The 22,627-nt window shown below is 36.5% G+C and overlaps 1 protein-coding gene across 1 annotated transcript in view; it reads right to left on the bottom strand.

Annotated features, from left to right (window-relative positions):
• Positions 1 to 2,910: 2,910 nt before the first annotated feature.
• LOC124545128 (33 kDa inner dynein arm light chain, axonemal) overlaps positions 2,911 to 22,627 on the bottom strand; it is a 55,330-nt gene continuing 35,613 nt past the window's right edge. Inside the window, exons 3-6 of the mRNA XM_047123954.1 lie at positions 21,031 to 21,163; positions 20,775 to 20,920; positions 4,578 to 4,775; positions 2,911 to 3,071 (exon numbers count right to left, since the gene is read on the bottom strand). Coding sequence (XP_046979910.1) covers positions 3,030 to 3,071; positions 4,578 to 4,775; positions 20,775 to 20,920; positions 21,031 to 21,163 — 519 coding nt within the window. The 3' untranslated portion in view covers positions 2,911 to 3,029. The remainder of the gene's footprint in view (positions 3,072 to 4,577; positions 4,776 to 20,774; positions 20,921 to 21,030; positions 21,164 to 22,627) is intronic.

Genomic DNA, 22,627 nt, shown 5'->3' with positions numbered 1-22,627 from the left:
GGAGAGTATTCCAGTCAACATTGTCAAAAGCTTTCTCTAAGTCTACAAATGCTAGAAACGTAGGTTTGCCTGTCCTTAATCTTTCTTCTAAGATAAGTCGTGAGGTCAGTATTGCCTCACGTGTTCCAACATTTCTACGGAATCCAAATTGATCTTCCCCGATGCCGGCTTCTACCAGTTTTTTCATTTGTCTGCAAGGAATTCGAGTTAGTATTTTGCAGCTGTGACTTATTAAACTGATAGTTCGGTAATTTTCACATCTGTCAACACCCGCTTTCTTTGGGATTGGAATTATTATATTCTTCTTGAAGTCTGAGGGTATTTCGCCTGTCTCATACATCTTGCTCACCAGATGGTAGAGTTTTGTCAGGACTGGATCTACCAAGGCCGTCAGTAGTTCTAATGGAATGTTGTCTACTCCCAGGGCCTTCTTTTGACTCAGGTCTTTCAGTGGTCTGTCAAACTCTTCACGCAGTATCTTATCTCCCATTTCATCTTCATCTACATCCCCTTCCATTTCCAGAATATTGCCCTTAAGTACATCACCCTTGTATAGACCCTCTATATACTCCTTCCACCTTTCTGCTTTGCCTTCTTTGCTTAGAACTGGGTTTCCATCTGAGCTCTTGATATTCATACAAGTGGCTCTCTTTTCTCCAAAGGTCTCTTTAATTTTCCTGTAGGCAGTATCTATCTTGCCCCTAGTGAGATAAGCCTCTACATCCTTACATTTGTCCTCTAGCCATCCCTGCTTAGCCATTTTCCACTTCCCGTTGATCTCATTTTTGATACGTTTGTATTCCTTTTTGCCTGCTTCATTTACTGCATTTTTATATTTTCTCCTTTAATCAATTAAATTCAATATTTCTTCTGTTACCCAAGGATTTCTACTAGCCCTCATCTTTTTACCTACTTGATCCTCTGCTGCCTTCACTACTTCATCCCTCAGAGCTACCCATTCTTCTTATACTGTATTTCTTTCCCCCATTCGTGTCAATTGTTTCCTTATGCTCTTCCTGAAACTCTGTACAACCTCTGGTTTAGTCCGTTTATTCAGGTCCCATCTCCTTAAATTCCCACCTTTTTGCAGTTTCTTCAGTCTTAATCTACAGTTCATAACCAATAGATTGTGGTCAGAGTCCACATCTGCCCCTGGAAATGTCTTACAATTTAAAACCTGGTTCCTAGATCTCTGTCTTACCATTATATAATCTATCTGATACCTTTTAGTATCCCCAGGATTCTTCCATGTATACAACCTTCTTTTATGACTCTTGAACCAAGTGTTAGCTAAGGTTAAGTTATGCTCTGTGCAAAATTTAACAGGCGGTTTCCTCTTTCATTTCTTACCCGTTAATCCAAATTCACCTACTATGTTTCCTTCTCTCCCTTTTCCTACTCTCGAATTCCAGTCGCCCATAACTATTAAATTTTCGTCTCCCTTCACTACCTGAATAATTTCTTTTATCTCATCATAGATTTCATCAATTTCTTCACCATCTGCAGAGCTAGTTGGCATATAAACTTGTACACTGTAGTAGGCATGGGCTTCGTTTCTATCTTGGCCACAATAATGCGTTCACTATGTTGTTTGTAGTAGCTTACCCGCACTCCTATTTTTTTATTCATTATTAAACCTACTCCTGCATTACCCCTATTTGATTTTGTATTTATAACCCTGTATTCACCTGACCAAAAGTCTTGTTCTTCCTGCCACCGAACTTCACTAATTCCCACTATATCTAACTTTAACCTATCCATTTCCATTTTTAAATTTTCTAACCTACCTGCCCGATTAAGGGATCTGACATTCCACGTTCCGATCCATAGAACGTCAGTTTTCTTTCTCCTGATAACGACGTCCTCTTGAGTAGTCCGCACCCGGAGATCCGATTGGGGGACTATTTTACCTCCGGAATATTTTGCCCAAGAGGACGCCATCATCATTTAATCATACAGTAAAGCTGCATGTCCTCGGGAAAAATTACGGCTGTAGTTTCCCCTTGCATTCAGCCATTCACAGTACCAGCACAGCAAGGCCATTTTGGTTAGTGTTACAAGGCCAGATCAGTCAATCATCCAGATTGTTGCCCCTGCAACTGCTGAAAAGGCTGCTGCCCCTCTTCAGGAACCACACGTTTGTCTGGCCTCTCAACAGATACCCCTCCGTTGTGGTTGCACCTGCGGTACGGCCATCTGTATCGCTGAGGCACGCAAGCCTCCCCAAAAATGATAAAATAATTAAAAAAGACAATACAATACCACACAATTTGGCTTCTGCTATGCCTCAACATATAAAAGTATGAGACTATAAGAAATGGAGTAATTTGTGACATTCCCTTTTACAAGGACTACTTTTGTGCTACCAGATGTTGCAAAACAACTTCTCTTGAAAAAACTTGCTTTGGCATGAATATATGTACAGAAATTGGAGCGGAAGTAACAGTTTATTCCATATAAAAAAGTTTTTGCCACAAAGTATTTGTCATTTAATGTACAAAACAACAAAAGCTTTGTGATGAAACACGTGATGAAACACGTGATAAAACAGTTACCCAAGATTCAATTCCAACTACAAAAAGTCTACTTACATCTAATCATCTGGTATACAGCTTAGGTAAGTGCAAAAATGCAGTCATGCTTTTCTGAATAGCCAGTTTATTTATGTCTTTTCTTAAGACAAATCATTTTCAGGAGAAAGTTCGCTACAACCAGTTGCCTAACAGAATGCTACAAAGGCAATCATTATAAATCTGCAGGACAATGATGTACACTGCTGTAGGTGACGTGGAAATTAATAATAATCCTTGTATTCTCATTACTTATTTTAAAAAAAATGTTCATTTTTCTTTTTATTACAATCACTTCTCTTGAAAAAACTTGCTTTGGCATGAATATATGTATAGAAATTGGAGCTGAAGTAACAGTTTTTCCATATAAAAAAGTTTTTGCCACAAAGTATTTGTCATTTAATGTACAAAACAACAAAATCTTTGTATTAAAAATAAAATTTATCAGCTTTTAAAAGATTATCGTTTTCTCTTTGGTGCAATGGCTGATTCCAGTTGAGCCTGTAAAGGAGAAATATTTGTATTACTACAAAGGAAAAATGTTTTAAGGCAAACTCTTAACATAATATGTGAAACAATGAACATTAACATGAATTTCCAAAAAAATCAGCTTATATAAGCACTACAAAATAGAATGCAGGAATCAAGTTAAGGCAGATATAAAACTGATTTATTGATGTAAAGAGAAGGTGTCATTTAGAAAAAGACACATGAGTGTTCATCTCAAACTCTTAAATATGAACAATATTCCACTCCTCAATTGGCAAAATAAAACCCACACATCAGGATTCCTTCCATTAGGAACGTGGTAGTTATTTTGGCTAGCGCCTAGCCATTATCAATACACTATTTTCTAGTCTCAATACATGTCAGTTCACTGTTGTTTGGGCATCAGTCACAGTTCTTTGAATACTGCTGTATAATAATCCATACTTCCCCACCTCAGTAACACAGACAACTGTTATCAAACCTAAGGAAATCCTTATTTAATGCTCTTCAAAAAATGAATATTCTAACGGTGGATGAAAATAATTCCTTCTTTAATCATGCAATATCTTTACATTTGACTAACTTTGTTAAGAATCCTATGTAAAACCCACACACAGAACCTGTTAAGGAGTTCCTCTCAGACTAGGGGGTCTGTATTCTATTGTAGACTAGTTTCTCATATATTTTTTTAAAAATGCCGCTGGAAATGAATTCCATGTGTAATTACATATTATTTGCTCATCTCCATACTTGTGTCTATGAGTAAGCACTGCATGTATCAGTTTTGCAGTAAGAATATTTTGAGTCAAGAAGTGACTCGAAAGGTAACTGAGGCAAGATCTCTTAACTGTAGTATAAAGTTGTAGTATTTTTGTGGACACTCTTTTCTGGCCAAAAAAAAAATTCATTTTGCTAGACAATGTTTTGTATAACATTTATAGTCATTGGATATCTGAAACTGATACACATTTGCAATATCAAACCAGTTTGTGGTATATATATCAACTTAACAATGCATAATGTAGAAAAAAGGAGAGCAAGACAGGAACTTTAAAAATGTAGAAAGGGCAGATATTGATTTACAATATTAATGACATTGTTCTTGTAATGAAGCTCACATGACCTTAAGTGCTTGCTTTTTTTATGTTCTTTCTTTTCCCCCTTTTCTTTCTTTCTTATATTAGAAAACTGATTTAACATACTGTCAAAGAGAAAGAGACACCAAAGCAACTGGGAGTAAATTCTAAGGAGCTATAGTAAAATCATTCTGTAATGATAGATTATTTGAGTATGGCCACAATTAAGCAATTACTTATGCTTAAACATTTTATCAAAATACAATGGTAGAGAGATGATAACCCAAAGTCTTGACACTTTGTTAGTAAATTGACTGTGCTACCAAAAAATGAATGAACTATGTAACATAATAATGCTTTCTAGTATCAGAATACTGAATGAAACTGAAAAAACATCATGCACACTATGAACAAAGAACACATTTTTGCTTAAGTAACTTACCTTTAGCTGTTGATTGGTCTTTCTCAGAAATTCAACTTCTTCAGTGTGTTTCTTCTCTTCAGCCTGTTGCATTTCCTTTGACCTTCGTTCTACTTGTTCTGCCTTTTGCCTGAGTTCAATAACCTGCTTTTCCAACTCTTTTTTTTCTGATTTCAGTGTCTGAACCAACTCTTCAAGATCACCTTTACTTTGTTCTGCCTGTTGATAAGTAACACCAAAACCTATTAGCTTTATTAGTTTCTTACGGCCCATTAAGTGTGTTTTGGTTGTCACTTTTAGAGGTTACAAAATTTTTCACGCATAAAGCACATTAACACAGACTGTCACATTACTTTACTTAAAGTGAGCAACAAAAGCCAAATCTATAATGAAATAACTACCGGACACTGTGTAGGGAGACTCTCACACAACTAACATGCCTACAAGATGCATCTGCCACTAAGTACTGACTGTTGCTGCCATTCCTCAGATGGCTACAAGTCGGTGCAGTATACAATTCACTGGAGTGCAAAATGGTGACTACAGTTGTGCTAGCATAAAATGTCTTATTAAATTGAGGAGAGAACAGCTAAGTTGAAGCCTATATTCATTCTTGATTGTATGAAGAAAAAATGTCAAGTTTTTACAGAAAAATTTCTCAATAACACTATCCCAGTGAAGAGTAGCATACATAACTTAGTTACAAAATAGTGTATAACAATTTCAGTTTCAAATACAAAATGAAATAGGTGACCTTTTATTAGAAATCTGCTGGCTATTGCTGATACTGAAAGACAAATTACTGCCAGCCCAAAAAAATTTGTACACAAGTTATCCCAGCAATCTGGTGTTAAATACATAGTGTCATAAAATTTTTCCTGAATTAAAATTGTAGTTATACCGTGTTACAACTGTGACAGAACTGAAGCAGACAGACAAACTGAAATGAATTGATTATTACAACTGACTTCTAAAAAACATTGTTGGTGGACATATAGACCTGATGTCATATTTCACATCAGATGAGGCGCGGCTTCATTTATCAAGCTATATTAATTCATAGAATACCAGCTATTGGGAGGAGAGGAATCCTCACGGGATATTAGAGCACCCACTTCACAATGAGAAAATTAGTGTTTAGTGTGTCATTTCCAATAATTGTACAGTGGGACCAATATGTTCCAACTGGACTGCTGCCATACAGAACTTTACCTCAAAATTTTCAAAGAATTTTAAACATAATTAACTGGTAATGAAAAAGAATACAGTTTCTTCCAACAAGATGGAGCAACACATCATAGATCGAAGGTTTCACTTAATTGCTTCCAGCAGCTTTCACACATGAAGTAGCCAGACTAAAGAACTTTGGTCTTCACATCACATGCTAAAGTACAATGTTTATGCATCAAGTGCACACAAAACACGCAGACACCCAAATGCAAACAGTGTGTGCTTCGGTGTTTATGTGTGTGAATGTGTGAGCTACTGCTGGAAAAGACCTAGTGCTTGAAAGCTAGTGTGTATGCTATTTTCTGTGCTCCTCACAATGATCTGCTGTAGGTGAATGGTTGCCTTTCCTTTATTTTACATATTGCTCCGTCCATGTATTCCCATTATTGTTATACATAACTGTGAACTTCCAACTACAAACTGGATCATATCTGTTTTGATATAGTGCTTCTTCTTCTTCTTCTTCTTCTTCTTCTTGTTATTATTATTATTATTATTATTGTCTTTCTCTGCTTCAGTTTCTTATACTGCAACTTGCCAAGGATTAGGCTACAAAAAAGCCTATCTGATGTCCCTTCTTATCCATTTCAGTCCAGGGGCTACTTTATGATGATGTTCACATCGAAACTGGTATCACAGACCATGAGGCATAGTGGCAACCATCATTACCACAGCACAAAGGACAACTAAAACAACTAGAAAAATATACATGTCCAATAAACTTGATAAAAAAGCAGTAGTGTTATATCTCAATGAGGACCTTGAAACTTTTAGCACAGGACAGGAGCATATAGAGGAACTATGGATCAAGTTCAAAAGAATAGCTGACCATGCAGTGGGTAGACATGTTTCCAATAGAACAGTTCATAATGGGACAGACTCTCCACTGTAAAGAAACTTCTAAAGAAACAGAAACAGCTGCACAGTAGGTATAATCAACACATACAACTATAGATAGCGAGATGCAAAACAAAATGCATTTGGCTGTCAAGAGAACAATTTGTGAAGCCTTCAGTGACTACCATAGCAGAATATCGTCAAATGATCTTTCACAAAACTAAGAAATTCTGGTCAAATGTAAAGGCTGCTAGTGGCACCAAAGTTAGCGTCCAATCACTCAAGGATGATGAAGGAAATGACACTGAGGGTAGCAAAGCAAAAGCTGAAATGCTTAACTCCATTTTTAAGTGTTCCGTTACAACAGAAAGCCCAGGAGAATTGCCCCAATTTAATACTTGTACTATTGAAAAGATGAGACTGAGAAACACCTAAAAGCATTAAATCTGAGCAAAGCTACAGGGCCAAATAGAATCTCTTATCAGATTCTACACAGAATTTGCAGCTGAGTTAGTCCCTGTTTTACTTATAATCTGTCACAGATCCCTTGAACAAGAAATTATTCCCAGTAACTGGAAGAAAGCACAGGTCACACCCATTTACAAAGTAGTAATAGAACTGGTCCACAAAACTACCATCCAGTATACATGAGATCTATTTGTTGTAGAATCTTAGAACATATTCTGAACTCAAACACAATGAGGAATCTCAATCAGAATAATATCATCCATGCCACCAGCATGGATTCTACACACATCAGTGATGTGAAACCCAAGTTGCATTTTTCTCGCATGACATACTGAATGCTTTGGATCAAGGCAGTCAGAGAGATGCAGTATCCCTTGATTTCCGATAATCATTTGAATCAATACCATACAAGGTTATTACAAATGATTGAAGCGATTTCACAGCTCTACAATAACTTTATTATTTGAGATATTTTCACAATGCTTTGCACACACATACAAAAACTCAAAAAGTTTTTTTAGGCATTCACAAATATTCGATATGTGCCCCTTTAGTGATTTGGCAGACATCAAGTCGATAATCAAGTTCCTCCCACACTCGGCGCAGCATGTCCCCATCAATGAGTTCGAAAGCATCGTTGATGCGAGCTCACAGTCCTGGCACGTTTCTTGGGAGGAGGTTTAAACACTGAATCTTTCACATAACCCCACAGAAAGAAATTGCATGGGGTTAAGTCGGGAGAGCATGGAGGCCATGACATGAATTGCTGATCATGATCTCCACCACGACCAATCCATCGGTTTACCAATCTCTTGTTTAAGAAATGCCGAACATCATGATGGAAGTGCGGTGGAGCACCATCCTGTGGTATGTTTAGCTCCCTGCTTGCTTTATTCGTCGACTTCCGCGGGCTACGCGTGAAACTTGCCTGCACGCGTTCAACCGTTTCTTCGCTCACTGCAGGCTGACCCGTTGATTTCCCCTTAATGAGGCATCCAGAAGCTTTAAACTGCGCATACCATCGCCGAATGGAGTTAGCAGTTGGTGGATCTTTGTTGAACTTCGTCGTGAAGTGTCGTTGCACTGTTATGACTGACTGATGTGAGTGCATTTCAAGAACAACATACGCTTTCTCGGCTCCTGTCGCCATTTTGTCTCACTGCGCTCTCGAGCGCTCTGGCGGCAGAAACCTGAAGTGCGGCTTCAGCTGAACAAAACTTTATGAGTTTTTCTACATATCTGTAGTGTGTCGTGACCATATGTCAATGAATGGAGCTACAGTGAATTTATGAAATCGCTTCAATCATTTGTAATAGCCCTGTACATATGATGCCTATTATCAAAAGTTAGGATTTCTTGGTAGGGAGGATGCAGCAAGTTATCTTCGATGGAGAGTCACTGACAGATATAGAAGTAACTTTGGATGTACCCCAGTGATGTATGTTGTAACCCTTGCATGAGGTGTTGTGAACCATAAGGGCCGAAAGCATACTGTCATCAATTTTGAAATTGATGCTTCTGACGTCTGTTGATCTTGTGGTAAACTAGTTTGGTTTATATCTGTAGGCCCATACTGTATACATGAACAGCTGGCTCACCAATTTATCATGTAATTCATTTCCATATGGGCCCAATGCACAAAGCATGCCTTTGTTGCTTTTGACTGCTCCAGGGTTCGCAACATAATTTAGTGTCTACATAATGTTTGTATGTAGTACTAGTAGCAGTAGTAGTAGTAGTAATAGTAGTAGCAGTACTTCATAATCAGAGGTACATTGACAGTTTTATCTGAATGAACCTCAAGTCAGAGAGTGTGCTTAATGATAATGATGATAAAAAGGACCACAAAGTGTTGAAATATGTCATAATTGTGTGTCTGTGTATGTGTGGTGCATTTAGTATCTGCTCTTTAAGTTCTGAGTTCTAATTGAAAGTAATTTTTGGAGAGCAAGAGAAATACACTGAGGAAAGCATTATATTTATTTCCTATGTTATCAGCACTATAAATATCCTGCCACTCTTATCCTTTAACCCTTTCGTGGGCAAAATTATTGAGCAATTTTTTTAATGAATGGAGAGCTGATGGTAGTTAACAGATAGGTATATTTATCATACAGAATATCAAATTTGCTCCAACTGTGAAAGTGTGGTCACACAACAAGGTGGGAAGTATTCTTCCCACTGCCCTTCCTTGGAGTTAAATGACAAAACAACTTTTTAAATATATGTCATATTTATTTGAAAAATTTACTTGTCTTGTTACAATGATTCTTCACAATTACTTGCCATGAAATTTTCTGAAACATGGGTCTATGCAAAGTGGTATTTGACAATACGTACAAACACAGCGAGTGCTCTTTTCCGCAGCTTTGGTACTACAATGACGGCACCTTCAGTAGGTTTCTCCTAAAATGGGTTGAGGCTCCCCTACAACCATATGACGAACATCTTCTGGTACTTTACCCCTTTTCCCCAGAAAGACAGGTTTCTGTCCACGGCTTTTTCGTGATGAGAAGCCAGTGATCAATTGTCTGGCTAGATGGATCCTGTATGTGAGCTGATCATGCTGTCCACTTTCTCTTTTACTTATTTTCCACAGGATAAAACTGTTCACTACAGTAACATCGACCAGGAAATAAAATATTCTGTGCCACCATTTTACAGAACGTCTGCCAATAGCATACCTTTCTCGTACTTGAACAAACTTATTGACACCACCCATTATTTTGTTGTATTCTGCCACAACTTCAGGACAAGAAATCTCTGTACTAGAACCATCCTTGTTTTTCCTTTCCACTGTGGCTGTTTCTCTTGGGTCATCAATTGAGGAAAGGAAAGTGACTGGATGGTTATTCATCCATTTTACTGCAGAAATGGCTCCTTTTTGTTTCAAACTGGAATTCTCCTCATTCCAATTTTATGTTTTCCTTCATAAATTTGGGTAAATCTTTCCTGCTGGTCTTCACTGTTGCACATCCATACACACCCTTCTTCAAAAGTGTTGACACCAATTTCATGGCGGTGAAGAATCTGTCAAATGCAACTACATTATTTTTATTATTTATTTCCTTTGTTAGATCTACTACAACCCTTTCACCCAACATCAAGTCACTATCTGCCTATACTTGACTTTGTAAACATCAAAGTCAATTATGTATCCAGTGAGTGAATCTGACAAGCACCACACTTTGTAGCCTCGTTTCACTGGCTTCATTGGCATATACTGTTTCATAGATGATTGTCCTTTGAAAGGAATCATCGATTAATCCACTGACATAAATGATGAGGGCTCACAATTATTCTTACAGCTCTGCAAAAGCTTTTCAATCAATGGCCATAATTTATGCATTTATCATATTCTGGATGATTTCTTGGCTTTGCAGTTTCGTTGTTATTACAGTGAACATTCTCTACAATCTTTTTAAATCTTTTACTTGTCATTGCATTAGCAATTGGCTCTACTTTTAGTATAGGATCTGAACTCCAGAAGTCAGAGAGAGCAGGAAGTTTATGAATTCTCATTACAATAAGACATTCTACATAAGCTCTCATTTCTTGAGTAATTGTGTCCACCCAGGTTTTTGACGGATATCTACTACCACGATTTTGTTTTGCATACAAGTTTGTTTCATTTACAATGAGAGTGAAAACATCATCATCAAAGAACTTAGAGAAATAAGTGAGCTCCCGATCATTGGCACTACAGAGAACTTTTGGTTTTCCTTCCATTCGTGTTTCAAAGTTGTTCTTTACATTGTTGAAGTAAGAACAGTCGCCATTCCATTCTTCTTCACTTTCACTGTCCAACGCATCACTACTGGCAACAGCCGGAAGCACGAATAATTCACTGTCATGTTCATCACCATAAATGTCTTGTTCCACAGAAACATGCCTTGAAGCACTGGTGACGGTGTTATCTAGAACATTCAGTTCATCTGCAGAACCGTCAACTCCTTCAGTTTCTGAATCACATTCATTAGGTAATGAAAATAATATATTGCAAATTTCGTCAACATGTTTGAGATTGTTGAGGTCTAGGAAATGAGACATCTGAAAGGAAAGCAATGCCACGAAATAGAGAACTGGGGAGTGTAAAAAATACTATGAGAGATTCAACAGAAGCAAGCACTTGGTTTGGTATGGTAAACTTGACATTCTTTAGTAACATAATGATCTGTGCATTATTTCTGAAACCCACTACGTCAAAAATGTCAAATAAATGTGGTAAAATATAGAAATATTTGTTCTAGAGACGCAAAACAATGGGCTACCAAAGACACGGTGGGAAGGATACTACAAGTAAAGTCCACAAGTAATGTAAGTAAAACACATTTTACAACAAACAGGGAACACCAAATAATAAGACACCATAGCAAAAATCAAAACTATTTACCTTATGCTATAGCTTTGAGGAAAAAATCACAAAATGTCATGCAAACAGCACTGAAAGGCTCCTCTTCAGAGCAACACTCAGCTATACAATGCCTCTGCGCAAAGGTACAGCAAAAACGGCGGGTACTTCTGAGTACCATACACTGTTCACTAGGTGGTAGCACCACACAGAGGTGGGAACTGTGAATCCCACGGGACTAGGAGTGAGTTCATTGTAGTGGGAAGCATGTTTCCCATGGCTCACGAAAGGGTTAATGAGGTTTCAAAAAGTCTGTGCTGCCACTGGATTAACAGTTATAAATGATTTGTAATCACAGAGTATTTCAAAATGAATATGAGGGTTTCAAGGCTTTGTAGCACATATTATATTCACCTTATAATTATAAATAATACACCAAATGGAAGAGAAACACAAACAGTTTTTCTTACAATTATTCAGTATAAACACCGATCACACATCAAGTCGATAGGTGAGTTGTTCCGAAACATTGCTCAATGAGTCAGGAGTAACTGTTGCAATAACACTATTTCTAAGTCGGATAGATCAGCTGGTATCAAAGGCGCATACACATGATTGCATCAGATCTTGTGTGAACATTGAAGTCATGCATAAAATGCTGTGTCAACCGGCTTCTTGTGCCCAAACCACCGGTCGGATTCAATGTCATTTAACCAGTCGCATACTGAGTTATGCCAGTGAGGTGGTGCACCATCTTGCTCCCAAGTAGAGTTATGTTGTTCAGCTTCTTCCCATTGAGGCACGTGCCATAGCTGTAGCACATCAAGATAAGAAACATCAGTTACAGTTGATTCACCAAAAAAGAAAGGCCCATAAACTTCCCCCAGGAATATTTCTTGGGGTTAAGCGAGAAAGACTCACATTCATTCAACACATTTTTCAGTCACTCTTTGTCATTTCATACTCTTTCCAGTGCGCACAAGTATACAAACAAAACTGTTTGAGTTGCTCTTTCATTTGGTGTATTATTTACAATTGTAAGTTGAACGTGATAAATGCTACAACGCCTTATAATCAGTATGTTCATTTTGAAACACCCTGTACATCAAAAGTTGTGCTACTGTTCGCCTGTACTCTAGTTAGAAAGAATACAGTCTGCATCAAATGATATAAATTTAGGAGGAGCATATCACATTCAGCAGTGTGGCTTAAGGCTATCTGACAGGAACTCAAGAAACCTCTTACACAACTAACGAACACATCATTCTAGGAACGAATTTTTCCAGGTTGCTTCAAGACAGCATTGATAAAACCAATACATAAAAAGGGAAACAAATACAAACCAGAAAACTGTAGATCTATAGCTCTTCTACCAGTTATATCAAAAATATTTGAATAGCTTATGCAAAGAGACTCACTGCACTTCTCACTAACCAGTTTGGCTACCAGAAAGGCAAATGCTCCACAGATTCTAGCATCAATCTCATCAAGAATGTCATAACCAACTTAGACCCTACAAGTAAATATGTAGGAGTATTTACAGATTTAATGAAGGCATGTGACTATGTACAGCACAAAACTTTAGTAGGGGAATTAGGAGTATGTGGTACAAGAGGGACTGCAGTGGACTGGATCCTATCACACCTGACAAAGGAAGAGAAAACAATATACAGAAAGCACAAGAATGACAGAAGAGAAAATAACATCTGAAGCATGAACTATAAACTTCTCTGTTTCAAAGGGGTAATTTGGTCCATTGATTTTTCAATTTATACACAAACTAGGTTAGCATCCGCTAGTTCGCTCTTCGCTCATGTAGAATGTATGACCTACAAAGATTTTTTTCTCTTTGTTTTCATTTTTATGTTGTTCACAAATTGCAACACCTCCTAAGCTTTTCACATAAATTAATGCCATATGAGCATGGTCTTTTCCGAATGTACTTTCGACCAAAAAGCAATTCTGGTCACTGGAGTCCAAGGTTTTTGTTAATCGTGCCTTTTGCATTCTTGTGAAAATATTTTGATAGCAGCTTTCAGCCCCTAACAAATATTTATTTATATCTAACTGAGAAGTGATTTCCAATTTTCATAAATTTAGCTGTAATTTTTTTTTTTAATTTATCGTAATTTTCTTAAAATTTTCATCCTCTATTGCACTCCTTTAGCAGCTGAGAAACACTGAAACACTCATTTTTTTTAAATTTCTATCTGAGAAGTCAAATGCCAACTGTCATAGATGTAGCCTTAAAAATCCTTTAGCAATTAATTATTTTCAAAAAAGCCTTCATCCACTATTTTATCCCCTTAGTCATCGAATTTCCATAAATGCTGAAACAGATCTTTTTTTTTATTTTCTGAGTGTGAAAGCAAATACCAGTTTTCATAGTACTAGTTAAAAAATTCCCTAACAGTGACATACTTTCAAAAAGGCTTTCATTTCATTAGGAATCCCTCTAGGAGTACAATTTTGGACAATCCCTTCTTAAATAATGCCTACACATAACATCCACAACCTCCAAACACCTAATTTCTATTCTTAGCAGTTTGGGCTGGGTGATGATGAGTCAACGAATCAGTCTGACCTTACTTCACCCCTTAGGGGTTGAATTTCCAAAAACAGACACACACAAGTTTTCATCTCTGAGAAGTCAGATAACAGTTTTCAAAGATAGCTTTAAAATTGATTTCGCAATGAAATATTTTCATAAAACATTTCACCTTCTATTTCACCCCCTTAGGGTTTGAATTTCCAAAAAACAGTAAGATATGTATGTTTTATTTCTAACAGAGAAGCCAAATACAATTTTCTTTAGATTTAGCTTCAAAAATGCTTGCATAATGAAATATTTTCATAAAAACTTTTATCCCCTGTTTCATCCCCATAGGCACTGAATTTGCAAAAGCAGTGAAAGGTATTTTTTTTTAATTTTTAACTGAGGAGCCAAATTTAAATTGTCATAGATTTAGCTTAAAAAATACTTTCATAATAAAATATTTTCATAAAAAATCTCATCCCCTATTTTACCCCCTTACGGGTTAAATTTCCAAAAATACTGAAACACATGTTTTTTATTTGTAACTGAGAACTCAAATACTAATGTTCAAAGATGTAGCTTGAAAAATATATTAATAGTTCTAAACAATGATATATTTTCAACCTTTTATTTCACTCCCATAGGGTTAAATTTCCAAAAATTCTGAAACACATATATTTCTTTATTTCTGACTAAGAAACCAAATATCCATTTTCTTAGGTCTACCTCCAAAATTGCCTTGAAAGCCACACTTCTCAAAAAAATCCTTCAACGCCTACTTCACCTCCATACGGTTGGAATTTCAAAAAAACCCTTTCTTAAATGACATATACAGTATATGATCCATACCTTCTGCTAATTGCAAGTTTCTATCCTAAGTGGATTCGGCTGGGCGATGAGGAGTCATCACTCAGTCAGAATATTGCCTTTTATACATAGAGATCACTTCAAAACATTATTAATTGTGGTAAAATAGTTATTTATGCATATGTTGCAACTATACTGTTCATGGATAAAGACATAGAAAATTTAGAAATAAAAGCTAACGTAGAAATAAATAATGCTATTCAAAGCTTTACTGAATTAAATTTGTGTAACAATATCACTAAAATACTCTGTGTAAATTTCAAACTAAAAAAACTTTGTAGTGAAGACATCAATATTTGCACTGATCAGTGCATAACAGAAAACTCCAGATAACAAAATTCCTTGGAACAACAATCAATGATAATGTAAACTGAGATAAACACATTGATTATATAAGAGGGAAAATCAGCTCATACCTATATGTACTGCTCAGACTCAGCTATCTAAAAAAAACAAATATTATGAAGATGATAAAATGCTCACTAACCCATTCAGGATTAAGTTATGACATAGTTTGATAGGGAGGTACCTTAAAACAAACATTAATAGAATTTTAAAGTTAGAAAAAAAGAGTGATAAGGATGATAGCCAACCTTATATATCGAGATATCGATATTGTCGTTCGATTTGAGTTACGAGTGTGTTGTAGTATGGTCTTTGGCTCAACAGATGTTAGTACTGAGTTAGTATTGCGAAAACAAGATTGCTGGAGGACGCTTGACTTTCGAGCAATGAAAATGTATTGTGAAGTGGTTTTTCAAGTTTGATAATGCCGCTGAAGTGCAACGTCAGAGGAGGCTAGAGTTTGAAACAGAACCGCCAACCCGCCTAACAATTAGACGTGTCATTGACAAGTCTGAATTGCATGGAACAATTTGTGATATTCACAAAGGAAGATCAGGAAGACAGCATACAGCTACAAGTCCTGCTTTGTTGGCTCTCACATGGGAAATGTTTGTTAATTCTCCACAGAAGTCTGCTAAGCAATGTGCACATGAAGTGAGGGTTAGCAGTGCAAGTGTACAAAGAATTCTGAAAGCTGCAAAGTGGAAAGTTTACATTCCACAATTACTGCACGCAATTAGTGATGATGATCCTGATTGCCGAATGCAATTTTGCGATTGGTATCAGCAAATGGTAACTGATGACAAACAATTTGTGATGAAGGTAGTGTGGAGTGACAAGGCACAATTTAAACTTGATGGAACCATGAATCGACATAACAGTGCGTACTGGGCAGAAAATTCGTATGTTTATGTAGATAAAGCAGTCAATCTACCAGGGGTTCATGTGTGGTGTGGATTATCATCTAGGGGCATAGTATGACCCATTTTCTTTGATGCTACTGTCACTGGAGAAGTGTACCTGGAAATGTCATGCACATCAATTTTTCCAGGTATACATACACTTTATGTAGCTGATGAAGAGGTCTTCTACCAATAGGATGGGGCACCACCACAATAGCACCTAGCTGTATGAGCTTTCCTGGATGACAGTTTCTGGGGGCAATGGATTGGATGAAGAGGGCCCATTGAGTTCCCTCCATGGTTGCCAGATCTAACACCTATGGACTTTTACTTATGGGGAACTGTGAAAGATAATGTCTATCAACGTAAGCCATACATGCTGGAGGAACTTCGCCAGGAGATTACAGCAACAAGTGCAGTGATCGTCACTGTAACACTGACTGATGTAGTTGCGGCGACCACTCATCATTCTGTTATGTGTATAGCCACTAACGGTGAACATTTTGAACACTTAAAGTAACCATGTGCTAAACTGAAGGTTGCACAATACATGTGTTCAATTATTAAATACAAAATAAACACATAAGTAATACTTTTCGTTCCTTAAAGTGTGTATACATTTTTTCTGGTGGATTCTGTAGAATCAAGTGGCCAGCATTTAAAGATCCTAACACTACTCTGCATACCCTCATACAAGTTCTGTGTTGGATAAAATTCAAGCATGCTCCCGATACTCAAAAGAACAAGAAATAACACAACCATGACAAGAAACAAAAAATATTTTCAAAAAATCTCTCAAAATTTACTTGAGAGAAAACTGTTACTATAGTATAAATGATTTTATGAGTTTCACAGTCAAACAGTGTTACAGTAAATTAAAGTGCACTGCAATTACCGAATCTAAAATAACTGTCACTTATATTTACAATTACAAATAGCACAAATGATGTAAACAAAAACTGCAGTCTACTACAAAATAAGCCTAGAATTTCATTATAAAAAGATCATAACTTACTAAATGCTTAGTAAAAACTGTGTACTTATCAGTGCTTGAAATATGATTATCCAAGATCTATAAAATGTATTTTGTGTATGGATACAATAAATAAATAAATGTTGCTGCCACATTTGTAGCAAAAATTCAGCATGATTATAACAACCGTATGTGTTAGACTACATTACATTACATTAATACTTGTTCCACAGAGCATGAATTGGACATTTTGTAATGATGTGGAACATATCTGTGTAACATAGGTATTCCTTATACAATATTAGCACATGACCAAAGATATTTATGACAGCATAATTCATTCCAAAATCAGATTTAACCCAGAATAGTGAAGATCATCCTTCCTTCTAGTGGTGTAGCTATGCATTTTGCTATTATTTTTTAATTGGGATGGGTTATTAATAACAAATTTCATAACTGAATATATATATATATATATATATATATATTTTTTTTTTTTTTTTTTTTTTTTTTTTTGTGGAGCTACCATGAATATCCTTAGCTCCGTAAATAAATGTGTGCAAGATGACCTTTGCTGGGATCCAGCTATCATACTGATTACATGTTTTTGTGCAATGAACACTTATTTCCTTAACATTGAATTATCCCAAAATAAGATACAAAGGTAGTGAACAAAAACAAGCATAGTACGTTAATTTACTTATTTTTTTATTGCTAAAATTTCTAATAACACTAGCAGTATAAGTACCTGAACTCAAAGATTTCAGCAGATTGTCGATGTTTTTCTTCCCATATTGTTTCTCATCAATGCACACACCCAGAAATTTTGAATATTCTGCCTTAGCAAAGTCTATATTTATCAATGGTGTTATGCCATTCACTGTACAGAATTGTATATACTGTATTATTCTCAAAATTTAGTGAGAGTCCATTGCACAGAACCACCTAATAATTTTCTGAATGATATAATTTACAATTTCCTCAGCTGATTCTTGTTTGTTGGGTGTTGTAACCATACTTGTATCATCGGCAAAAAGAACCAGCTTTGCATCTTCATGAATAAGAGTGGCAAGTCGTTAATACATATTGAGAACAATAAGGGACCCAAAACTGAACCCTATGGAACACCATTCTTGATACCTCTGCAATTACAGGACTCTGCTGATTTTTGCAGAATATCTGCATTCTTCCAGTTCAATATGAATTAAGCCATTTGTGCATTGTCCCACTCATACCGCAATACTTAACCTTATCTAGAAGAATTTTGTAAGTCACACATTCAAAAGCCTTTGAGAGATTACAAAATATCCCAATGGGTGATGTTTGCTTATTCAGAGCATTTAATATTTAATCAGTGAAAGCATATATACCATTTTCTGCTCAAAAGCCTCTTCTGAAAACCAACCTGACATTTCATTAGTACTTCATTTTTACAAATACATGAAGCTACTTTTGAATAAATCACTTTTTCAAAAATTTTGCATAAAGCTGTTAGAAGTGAGATTGGGGGGTAGTTATTAGCATCAGACCTATCCCCTTTTTTATGCAATGGTTTAACAATAGCATATTTCAATCCATCTGGAAAAATGCACTGTTTCAGTAAGCTACTACATTGTGGCTGAGAATATGTTGGGGACAAGCTTTTAGTACTCTATTGGAAATACCATCAATTCCATGTGAGCTTTTACTTTTGAGGGAACTTATTATTTTCCTAATTTCAGTAGGAGAGATGGGTTGAATTTCAGTTGTATCAAATTGCATAGTTATTGATTTGAGTTGAGTTGATTTTGGGGAAGACATCAAACAGCAAGGTCATCAGTCTCATCGGATTAGGGAAGGAAGTATAACGTGCCCTGTCAAAGGAACCATCCCGGCGTTTGCCTGAAGCAATTTTGGGAAATCATGGAAAACCTAATCAGGATGGCCAGACGCGGGATCGAACTGTCGTCCTCCCAAATGCGAGTCCAGTGTGCTAACCTCTGCACCACTTCGCTCGGTCATAGTTATTGCCTCTTCCATATACAGCCTTGCATTTTTGAATGAATGAACCCTATTTTCTCTACAACACATGTTAAAAATGATTACAAAAAATATTTTGTACTTCTGACTTTGCGTTAACAAACTTTTCATTGAGTTTGAAAGAAATACAGTCTATTGTGCTCTCAGTTGCCCTGTTTGCCTTTTGGCAATATTCTAAATCGTTTTAATTTTATTGTCAGATGTGCTAATCTCAGACATAGTGCACATATTCCTGGAGTTTTTAATAACTTTTCTTAATACAGTGCAGTAGTTTTATAATGTTTGTTTGTTTCTGGATTATTACTCCTTCTAGCTATAAGATACATTTCCCTTTTCTGTTTACAAGATATTTTTATCCCTTTAGCAAGCCATGGCATTTTAGATGGTTTGTTGTAATTATGTCTCACTGTTTTCTTAGGGAGACACTTTTTCGAATACACTCACAAAGGTATCATGAAATAGGTTAAATTTTAAATTAGCATCAGGTTCCCCGTACACCTCACCCCAGTCTAACTGTTTCAGGCTTTCCCTAAAATTTACAATTGTTAAATCATTAACTGAACACACTATCTTGGAGGACTGTTTTCATTACTGTATGGAGCTATGTCATATGATATGACAGACCATTTTTAACAAGACAAGTTTTAATTTGATTTAATTTATCAAGGTCTATAAAAACATTACCTATCAGTGTGCTGCTTTCCTGTACTACCTGAGTAGGAAAATCAATAACTGATGTCAAATTGAAGCCGAGCAAGGTGGCGCAGTGGTTAGCACCCTGCACTCGCATTCGGGAGGACGACGGTTCAATCCCGCAACCGGCCATCCTGATTTAGGTTTGCCGTGATTTCCCTAAATCGCTCCAGGCAAATGCCGGGATGGTTCCTTTGAAAGTGCATGGCCGACTTCCATCTCCGTTCTTCCCTAATCCAATGAGACCGATGACCTCGCTGTTTGGTCTCCTCCTCCTAACAACCCAATCAAATTGAAAGAACAAAGTAATACTTCAAGGTCAAGCTTTCTATCAGACTCTTTCAGAAAATCTCCATTGAAATCCACACAAACAATAATTTGCTTCCTTCTGTATGACTGACAGCACAATGAAGAATCCAATTTTTCAAGAGTAGCTGAAAATTTCCCAGTGGGGACCTATACACAGCTACAATTATAGAAGTATCATTATTTAGTTTAAGCTCACACACATGGTTCTGTACATTGCTCTACACAAATTTTTTTTAGTTTATAATTTTTTAACACTATGATAATTTTAACATATATGGCAACTCTTCCTCTCTCCATAGTGTCTCTACTTACATGTGCTGAAAGCTTATATCCATCTATATCTATCTTTTCCATATCTGTGATTATATGATGTTCAGACATGCATAGTACATCTATTCCACCCTCAGTTTCTAAATCTTCTATAATGCAGGATTATATAAAGACTCTCATCCATATTTTTATGTGTAGATATTAGTTTAGTTATAGTCTATATAGAGTTATCTGAATATAACAACCACTCTTTTGTAGTGAGATATAGTTTTCTTTTTGTTTAATCTTGACGCTAAACTGCAAATACATATCTCCTACTGTAGGTAATTACTGACATGAAAATATGCACTGGTTTCTTTATAATAAATTATTTCAATTATTATGTATAGCTTTCACTCCTGTGAACATATAAACTCACCATCAAGGCTTTTCTCATGCCAAAGGCAATGCTGCTTTCATAGAGAGTTTGGTATGCAGCAATTGTCATGTTTATGTCATCTCGCACTCGTAACAGAAGCAGACCACGTTCTGCACAATTGATAGTTACTTGTCGAATCAGTTCATCTGGACAATGGTGGTGTTTCAGTTAATACAGAAATTAGATTTCAATGAAGCTTAACAATGTCTGTATTTCTAAGACATTTGTGGAAACAGGTCTGATTTCATATACATACCAAAACACTGTGAATACAGTTCTCGACGAACAGGACATATTCCTGATTCACGAGCCTGCCGCTGTTGTAATAACATATCCAGCTGTTCTTGTAAGTTTATAACATCAAGGCGAGTTGCTGGTGTGCTTGAGACCTGCGGAGTTGTTTGACACTAAAATCTCATTACAAGTTATTCACATCCAAACTCTTGACAAAACACTTAGTGACTGGCAAAATGGGGAAATAACTGTGTCTTGTGACTTATTCTGACAGCACAAGAAACGTTCAGTATTCATACTGGGATCATGTAACAAAGATAATCTATTAACTACTTAGCTACATAGTATATTAAGCACCTTATTTTATGGTTGAATGGCAAGGATTCTAAGATTAGTGCCTGTCTTCAGCAACCATATTTAATATGACAGGAAATGCTAAATTTCAATCACATTCTATTGCTCAGTAAAGATTACTGTTCATGGTTCACCTTCATTTTTGTTGCAGTTTCTCTAACACTGCAATTGATTCAACAGCTACAACGCACTGTTGTCTGCGGATAACTCCAGAGAAGTAATATAAGAAATAAAATTTCTGATTTCTGTTGATACTACTGAAGTAAACTTACGTGACACATCTCTCGAACATTCAATAACTAAATCTTAAGTTATTACATCTTTTGCTGATGCAGCATGTTGTTTCTTCTTGTCCAGTCCCTAATTTGCTTACTGATGCAGAATGAGATGGGATGGTTCTCACAAAATGACTGCTAAACAGTCACCTGGCCCCAAAAATTAAATACATTAGGAATAAACAAAAAATACAAAAGAAGAAGTATAAAGCTCAGTACAAGAATATTTACTTGCCAAGTACAGCCATTTTCAATTAACAACTGAATTTCAGTTTCTTTTAAACCTATCTACTACTGATGTCCACCTGAAAGACAAGTTAATATGAGGAGTGTTCGAATGAAACTGTATGAAACAATACTGCTAATTGAAGGCATTGTTCAAAAGTATTCACCAGAGGCCTGAGCATAACTATACCACAGACTCATAAGGTGAAGGATTCCCTGTTCCCAGAATTCCTGTGGCTATGACTGGAGCCAGTCCTCCATTGTTTCTTTCAGTTCGTTGTTCAAATTGAAGTGCTTCCCTCTGAGATGTTTTTGTAGAGGAAGAAACACATGGAAGTCACAGCGTAACATTTCCAGGCAGTAGGGTAGATGCTAAAGCCCCTAACACTTGAACTTGGCCATTATATATTGTGTGACATTGGACACACGTGGATATGCTTTATCATGGAGTAGAACTAGGCTATGGAGTGTCTCATAATACACATCACTATTAATGGTTTTTCCATGCTCAAGGAATTCAACTAGTAGAAGACCTTGGATGTTGAAAATGATGCCGAGTTTCACCTTGTCTACTGAGAGCACAGCTTTCAATTTTGTGGGGTGGGGTGATGACGTTTGCTTCAATTGCATGCTGTCCCACTTTGTCTCTTGCTCGAAGTGAAGGCACCTGCTCTTGCCATTGGTGATAATCCACTCCAGGAAAGGGGGGTCTTCATCATACCAGAACAGGTGTTGCAGTGTTAACCTCATGCACATTTCCTTTTG

This window comes from Schistocerca americana, chromosome 1 (genome assembly GCF_021461395.2).
Source record: "Schistocerca americana isolate TAMUIC-IGC-003095 chromosome 1, iqSchAmer2.1, whole genome shotgun sequence".
Classification (NCBI taxonomy): Eukaryota; Metazoa; Arthropoda; class Insecta; order Orthoptera; family Acrididae; genus Schistocerca; species Schistocerca americana.
Note: the sequence above shows the minus strand (reverse complement) of the source record. Positions and strands in the feature narration are given on the sequence as shown.